This window comes from Acipenser ruthenus, chromosome 22 (genome assembly GCF_902713425.1).
Source record: "Acipenser ruthenus chromosome 22, fAciRut3.2 maternal haplotype, whole genome shotgun sequence".
Taxonomy (NCBI): Eukaryota; Metazoa; Chordata; class Actinopteri; order Acipenseriformes; family Acipenseridae; genus Acipenser; species Acipenser ruthenus.
The window spans coordinates 7,591,860-7,600,117 of record NC_081210.1 but is presented as its reverse complement, the minus strand read 5'-3'; the positions used below and the strand labels follow the sequence as shown (position 1 = coordinate 7,600,117).

At 40.9% G+C, this 8,258-nt stretch overlaps 1 protein-coding gene across 6 annotated transcripts in view; it reads right to left on the bottom strand.

The window, feature by feature from the left end:
* The window catches only part of LOC117431292 (trinucleotide repeat-containing gene 6A protein-like), a 135,076-nt gene that overhangs the window by 4,644 nt on the left and 122,174 nt on the right, over positions 1–8,258 (bottom strand). For 5 of the 6 annotated variants that reach the window (XM_058995924.1, XM_058995925.1, XM_058995926.1 and 2 more), the window contains 17 exons: positions 7,486–7,683; positions 6,894–7,069; positions 6,464–6,544; positions 6,331–6,382; positions 6,106–6,245; positions 5,489–5,659; positions 4,797–4,934; positions 4,348–4,476; positions 4,011–4,088; positions 3,264–3,696; positions 2,570–2,707; positions 1,588–1,743; positions 1,281–1,421; positions 1,007–1,114; positions 683–901; positions 387–457; positions 9–148 (listed from right to left, as the gene is read on the bottom strand). In XM_058995924.1, coding sequence (XP_058851907.1) covers positions 9–148; positions 387–457; positions 683–901; positions 1,007–1,114; positions 1,281–1,421; positions 1,588–1,743; positions 2,570–2,707; positions 3,264–3,696; positions 4,011–4,088; positions 4,348–4,476; positions 4,797–4,934; positions 5,489–5,659; positions 6,106–6,245; positions 6,331–6,382; positions 6,464–6,544; positions 6,894–7,069; positions 7,486–7,683 — 2,569 coding nt within the window. The remainder of the gene's footprint in view (positions 1–8; positions 149–386; positions 458–682; positions 902–1,006; positions 1,115–1,280; positions 1,422–1,587; positions 1,744–2,569; positions 2,708–3,263; positions 3,697–4,010; positions 4,089–4,347; positions 4,477–4,796; positions 4,935–5,488; positions 5,660–6,105; positions 6,246–6,330; positions 6,383–6,463; positions 6,545–6,893; positions 7,070–7,485; positions 7,684–8,258) is intronic. The other variant, XM_058995929.1, reaches the window with a different exon arrangement.

Below are 8,258 nucleotides of genomic sequence, written 5' to 3'. Positions count from 1 at the left end.
TTACTTACATGTGCAGAGATTTTTGTGCCTTGGCTGCCTCCTCCTTCGAACTGTAGCGGACTAAAGCATTGCCGTGGGGCAGATTAAGGTGGAATGTTATCAGTGGACCGTGCTGCATGCACAATGTTCGCAGGGTGGAGCCATCGATCTGTCAAACAGGGAAATTGGATTGGTATGAAAATGTGTATACATGTTTATAAAGGTGGTGGAACTAAATCCCCCAAACCCCGCCCACTTAAAACAAACCCCCTTGTATTTTTATTTCAAGTTACCATACATACAGCACATGCAAATATTTTGTATCCTAAAGTGAATCACGAAATAGAAGGGTCCAAGCGGTTATGTCCCTCCCTACCTTTATTACCGCATTCAGTTAAATGACTCACTTGAGGTGTAAGATTTTTGAGAACAAGCCAATTGGTTGTTCTCCCTGAGCTGTTGTCACTCCAACTGGAACCTGCAAGTACAAAAGTAAAATAAAATTAAAATACACAAAGATAACACTTCTAATACCTATTACATATAGAAAGGGAAAACAAACAGGTGGGCTGACTTCTTATTTAACCCATTATCAGAAGTCAATAGTACTGGATCTATTAGTAATTCGACTCTCTAATTTTCAGGTTACTAATGAAATGTACAGTAACATCTCACTCCCACCTCGAAGCATTCCAGTTCTTACCAGGAGTGTATCTCAAGTCAGAATTCCCCCATCCTCCGCCCAGGCGAAGCGAGTTGTTATCCCAGGAGGAAGGAGGCTTTTGACCCGTGAGCCCAGGCGGTGGGCGGGACGGAGCAGTGATGTTTTTAGATGGCAAAGGAACCTTCCACAGCTCATGAGCCAGAGAAGTGTTTGTGATTGGACCAGGTGGCCAAGTGGATTTGGAATCACTGTTTCTGGCTGCAAGGCAAGATAAACGTTATTTAACAATGGGACAGCCTTTGATACACACTGCGTGTTATACATGTCTGGCTTGCTCAGTTGGTTTGTGCCAAGCGATCTTACCCGAAGTGCTTTGTGCTGTACTGCTGAGGGAACCACTGTAGTTGGAGGCACGAATGGATGACCAGGCACTAGTTGAAGGCAGCGTGGTGTTCAGAGATGAGGTTGACCCTGCAATGAAGCAATTCAACCAGTTTTAGTGTTTTCAAACAAAAACACACCACATCCATAATATTAAACATTGGGTCACGTGTCATATTGCCCAGATAGATCTTGCAAATAGAAAGACGTCACTGTATCTTTCCTCTCAATGGGAGAATATAAAATGTTCCCATACCATTATTCCTGTCCCTGAGGTGATCAATGTCCCGAACAGTATTAATAGAGAGATTATTTATCACACTGCCAGGAGTGACGTAAGGGTCAGTTTCAGGGTCAATGTTTGGATATCCTTTCCATGGCTCACCAGGGCGAAATTCTAAGACAAAACAAAAAAGGGTTACAGCTATGGCTTCCAAAATCCTAGCAGTACTTGGGTATTGACCAATAGCATTTAACCACAAGATTGTGCAACAGGATCTATAGTATTACTACTAAAGGGACCAAGCTCCGGGGGAAGTAAAAGGCCATTTTCCACGTCTTACCTGGTGGCCAGTTGACATTGCTAGAGCCGTTAGGCGATTTGGCACGACTGGGCCAGCCGTCCCCAACAGATCCAGGAGGGCTGGCAGGAGAGTTGTTCATAAAGTCATATGGACCAAAGTGAGACTCTTCAAGCCGAAGCCCGGTTGAAATAGCACCTGCAATAGAACCATATAAAACTTAGGTAGCCTGTCTCCATACTCTCCATTTTACAAATACAGTAGAGTAGCATTTATTTGCATCTCCTTAAGAATGTTGGTTTTCTGACCACTAACCTGACGTGTTATTTTAAATACTTCCATCAAATTGAATTTACATAAATAGTTGTAGCAAGTAGACATGAACATATTCTCTTGATCTTTGGTAAACAGTGCCTATTAACCCTTTACGGCCCACTTACTCAGCGCATTAGGTCCAATTTATTTTCACATGCGCAGTAAAACAGGTTTAAAAGGCACTGCATATCAACAGGACACTCAGTACTGCATCTCCAGGCCCACTCCTTGTTCGCTGTATTTTTCACATACCTCTTCATAGTCGTGCATACCGATTAATCATCTCCTGATCACTCGTTTTATCACCAAACTCCTCAATAATGCAATCCAAGTCATTATTTTATTACTATAACATCTCAAAAAGCTCTGCAAATATCCGTGATATTCTTTGAGCACTGGACGCAGAAGCAGCTATCTTTGTTTATGTCTGTATTATCTGTGTGGTGCCAGGGCTATGTGTATTGCTCAGAACCGGCCCCCTTTTTTTTTCAGCGTCCCTCGGCTCCTATCAGTCTCACTCTGCCATTGAATGCTTTTCTCCGTTTTTTCCGGAGAAAAAACGACTAGAGACCTGTGTTTTACGTCTTTTTGATGATGTCGGACAGGGTCCAACATCGGACCGGAAAGGAAAAATTGTAACGCAAGACCTGGTCCGACATAGGACTGCAAAGGGTTAATTCAACGAGCTGCTCATTATCAACACACTTACCAGGTTTGCTGGAGTTTTGATCTAATGATGCATTCACAGAAATGTTATCCAAAGTCCATTTCTTCAGTCGGGACTGTGGCTCTTTATAATTAATACTGCCCATATCAAGGTTGTTTACATTCAAGTTTGAATTCAAGCCTGGAAAATAAACAAACAAAAAAAAGGTACAAATGTAATCTGCAATCGTGTAACTATATATCGAGCAGAAAGCTTTTTGACCAGAACATTCCGTCCCACGAGACATGCCTGCTCTTCGCACATTACCCTTCTTCATGAAGCAAATTTTAAAATAGAAAAAGGCCAAGAGCCAGGATCTTATTACAGAGCTGGACATCTGTGGAAAAGCCCATTCCTTTGCTCCCTTCTGATATGTCTTTTCCTCTCCAGCATGCACAATGCAAATTTTGATCCAGCCCTATACCACATACCAATACTTTTTTTGCAATTCATGTAGTGTACAGTGTACTCTTTATTTGAAACATGTTCATTACAGGAAGTATAACGTAATCCTTTAGGTTTTACATCAGTGGTGCACAAATCCAGTCCTCCGAATCCACCAGGAGGCCCTCAAGTTTTGGAATTGCACACCCTTGTTATACAGGTTATATAACCAAATACTGATGAAAATGAATACCTGGTTGAAAAGAGAAATACATTTGACCCTGCAAATTTGAGTAAAATCATACTTATTCACCTCTTGCTGATACAGTACTTTCTTGGCTGGCATACTTCCTCCCTGCCCGTTGATGGATGGGCGAGACTGGCCCTGGATGGCCATTAGTGAGTGGAGGACTAAGATGGCTATGATTGTGATGTGTACCAGGAGGGTAACAGCCTGGTGCAAGATCATGGCCAGACATCATGGGGTGCTTCACAGCTTGGTGCAAAATAGCATCAGACTGCCCTAAGTTAGGCTGGGGAAACCCACCTATAGGGAAGCTACTGAATGAATTGAGTGTTGGCGGCTCTTTTTGCAGCTCATGGTGGGGCATGAAGTTTTCCAGGAAGGACTTCATGGCAGGCTGATGGAGTTGTTGCTGCTGGGGGTGAGCCTGCTGTTTCATCAGGTTGGGGTCCAGCTGGCGTGGAGGCTGCATCATCTGCTGGGGCATGCTGAGTGGCCGACCCTGTGAGGAAGGTGTGCATGTTAAAAGGGAGTCATAATTTACAACACTGACTAGCAACATCTGAATTAAATAATGGTTAATGCTAGGCACAGATAGAGATTCACTGTTCCTATGATTGTTGTGGTCACAATCCTAAAATGTGCTAACTGAGACGGATGGACAGTGTTTGTAACTTAATGTTTATTCATTTACGTTGTTGTAGATTAAGATATTTAAAAAATAAGTGCAGAAGACACAACAAAAGGATAACCCCTAAACCTGACACTTGTTTTATGCAAAATGAAACACAGTATCAATACTGATGATAAACTTACTTGCTGGTCTTGCTGCAGACGCCCACCAGATGGCATGCTTCTCTGATTCTGAACTTTCTGTTGCTGCATCAGGAGTCGCTGAAATATCGGAGATGCGAGATGAGGGTGCAATGGCACAATACAGCCCACAAGCTTGGATCACATCACAAACCAGCAGTGTGATTTTAATAACGAATCTGGTCCAGACATTGCCACACACAGCACACAACCACCTCAGTTTATCTTTACCAGATAAATTGGAGGTAAGAAACAAAATCAACAATGCCAAAACTCCTATTCATTTGAATGTGAATATAATGTGTTTCTTTTTTTTTAAAAAAAAGAGAAGCTTTCTTACCTGCAGCTGAGAGATCTGAGAGAGTTGCGATAGCTGGGAAAGTTGGTTCAGCATGGCTACCTGCTGAGGGCCAAAGAGTGGACTCAGGCCCCCGTTGTTTGGTGGATACTTCAATAATGACGCTGGAACCTGAGGAGAACAAAAAATAACTGAAGACGTTTAGATGTATTCACTTAAATTTAAGAGACATAATACATCCTTATTAACCTGTAACCTCTTTGTTCTTGCTGGTCTGCAGATTAAGGACAAAACATTGTGGTACACCATTAAAATGCACAACAATGCAAATCTGCATAGTGCATTGGTAAGGAGGAGAAATGCTGTATGCAATTGTGTAAACAGGAAGTATCATGCACTTTTGTCTTTAAAACAAGATGATATGTTTTCTGTAAACTAGCCCTTTGCAACATGGAGCAGCACAAAGTAGCACAATGGACCCCGGTCTCTACCTGAGGGGATAGCAATGGAGGAGGCACTTGAGCACGGAGATTAGGCTGAGATGAGTTAAGAGGTTGTGCTGGAGGCTGCTGCATGCCCCTGGCTTGTGCTGCTGCATTACTGCCACTGAACATATTGGGATTGCCATTCTAGAGTTGGTGAAAAAGAAAGATAAAGGTCACTTGCTACCTACACTTAAATCACCAAGTAAGAATACCATGGAGTGAAGGGCAAGCAATTAAAACTAGAGAAGTGAATACAGCAATACTACCAATAACTTTTCCTTGCACGACCCTCTTCCTTATCTCATCGAAGTAAACGGACAAATTAGAGTCCCATGTAATTAGCTACCTGGAACAATTCCTATACCAGCCCTAAAACTAATTCTCAAGTCAAACTGTGAAATGATCAAAAAAAACATACAATGCAAGAAGTAAAACCTTTATTCCTAGTGGGTTGTACCAGTTCAGTTTTTCTTTTGAACCAGATACATTTTTATTTTAAATTTTTATAGTAAAATCAGTATTATTGAGTACACAAGGCTGTACCTCACAGCTAATTTATGTTCGGCCAATTTTAGGATTATAGACTAAAGTAAAAAACATGTACTGAAATGTCCCTTGAGAACTAGAGTTTAGCATTCTAGTAATGGATATGTGCTGTTAAGAATTGGAAACCCTATTGCTAACACAGCAAGACTCACCTGTCTAACAGAATTCAAGTTTTGGATGCCCAGCCCTGCCACAGAGCCAAGGGTTTGATTAGGTAGTGCATTGTTTGAAGGGGGAAGCTTCATATTGTGATTAGATACAAAATGTACATTTTGGGGCTCTTCTGCTACAATGTCATCGTGCCCAGACATGGCCAAGGACAGCTGCACACATCACCAGCCAGAGTGCCAGCGGTAACGATTATACAGCAGCGTCAGGAACAGGTTTGGAAGTGGAGAGATGAAAGCCCAGCATCACCAAGGTGGAAAAGAAAGGACGGCAGAAACAGAACACACAAGTTAGAATAATGCAGCAATACAAAACTAAACACTACTGCTACAGGCTAGAGAAAGGCTGGAAATGAAATAGAAGCGCCCTGTTTAGATAAATTGCCAATGTACCGGTAACTTAGTCTTCCCATCAGGGGAGTGCAGAAAATTCAGATGACAATGCCTTTAAGATACATATTCTAAACTGCCAATTACAATATGCAATGACCCAAGCATTTACTTCAGCTCAAATATTCAAAAACAAGTCTATCCCTGTGCATTGTTTACTTATGCGAGAACAAGAACACATTGAATCTAGCTTCAAACAAATAAACACGAACCTTGTCATAGTAAGGGCTGCGTTCCACGGAAGACTCTTTGGAGATCTGTGTGCGGGAGCCAGAGCCCTTTCCTATAACATTATATTCTCCGGCATTTAGGCCATGCTTATCCATGTCCATTCTCTTGTCTTGCAACATTCCTGCAGGAGAGGCAGGGATTGATGTTAGATAAAAACACTGTGAAAATTCATTAATTTTATTAAGATTAGGTAAACAAAAACATACCTCCAGACATGTCCATCTTATTGCTCTTTAGGGCTTCTTCAGAAGAATCCCTCTAAAAGAAATGATTATTATTTAATTTGTTCATGTGTGCAGCATAATGACCACACACAACATGAAATGGTTTTATACTTACAGAGAATCCAATATTAGAAAACTGCTTCACAAACTGATTCATCCATGCATCATCCTGTTTGTTGCCTCCTTTTATTATGCCCTAAAAAACAACACATTACATGAATTGAAGTAATGGACTTAATTTGTGCAATACAAAATGAAAGCTATCAGGATTGCCACGACCAACATCCACTGTGTATGTATAAAAAATGAAATCTGTGTACGTCAGATTTGATACATTCAGACACCTAACTATTCCTCTCAATAACCGCTTGTAAATAATGTCTGATCAGATTGGATGGGCTAGACCTAGAATTGGGACATGCATACCTAAAGGCACTTCTATATATCCCCAGTTTCTGGAGATATCTAAATAACTTTAAAATAAGAATGCTTATGCTATAAAATATTGACCGGACATGCAAACTGGAGACCTGTGGAAAGTCTACCTTTGGAGGCATTTTCTTCATGTAAGGTGGCCAGTTTGAAGGCTGGTTCATCTCCTGTGAAGGGTTACTGTTCCACATTCCAATCTCCACGTCCTCCTCCTCCTCCCAGCTGGGATGACGAGTCCCTGGCATTGACATTTCATCACCACACCAGCCATCTTGCATAGGTTTGGGTCCTAGTAAATAAAAACACCAAAATAAAACAGTAATAAACAAAAAGGGTTAATACTGCGAAGAAATCTCACAGGTCAAGTATTAAACCAATTTTTTGTGCTGCTACCAGTGCTATACCAGAACAGCAGGTTTCAGACACATGTACGGGCAAAATTAACCACTTCAAAATACGCCAGACAAACAAAAAAATGAAATAATTCAGTACTTTGAGCACAGATCCCCTTCACATAATCCAAAGGTGCTTCCCTTAACAAAACGCAACTAACCTGTAGAGTTTAAGTAACAAGTTATTACATTTCTGTTTTTGGAAATGCACACATTTCGTACCACCACAAACACTACCACCACATTTCAGAGGAAAAAAATAAATAAATAAAATAAAAGAAATGAATGATTGAATGGACTCTGGCTGCCTTACCGGGTTTATTTTGAGGCTGTTGCCCGACTGGAGTGTTACTCCAGCCAGTGGTCTCATTACCAGGCTCTCCCCAGCTGTTACCAGTGTCCATGGGTTTGCCCCATGCAGACGTTCCATTGTCTACAGTGGTAGGTGGAACGGACGGCTCTCCCCAAGATGATTCAGACTTCGGCTGAACACCATAAGGCTCTCCCCATCCTTTGGTAATTTATAAAATAAAATAAATAAAACTGTCTGAATGTAGTTCTAACAGTTTCAAGCTGCCTAACATTGTAAGCTAAGCTACTTTAGGCCCTGAATTTCTTTTGAGTGCGCATGTACCAAAAAAGCCTTCAAAAATAAATCTGCTGAGGTTTGGTATTACAGTAGATTTTCAGTTTTGGGAAATTAAATAAAAGCAAAAACATATAAAAACGCACACTGGGTTTAAGCATTTAAAGATGTTTCCAATCCTTTTGAGAAAGGACTGACAAATTAAAGTTTAGGCCCATTGTTTTATCCAGTTCTTTTTCTGGAAACATAGTATTTTATTTAAGTAAAGAAAAGCCAATTGTGTCCATCTATGATGACACACAAACATATGAATCTTTCCAGAACAAAAATAAATAAATGTACTCCATCTACACCCCTCCCTCTAATGCTTCTAGTGACTTGGTCTCAATGGACTAAATTACTGTATATCACCTGTTTCAATCAAGTTTGACAATACTTTCGAAATCACTACTGCACAATCCTAACAATAGCACCAGAGCTTTATAAACTAGGCTGATTAC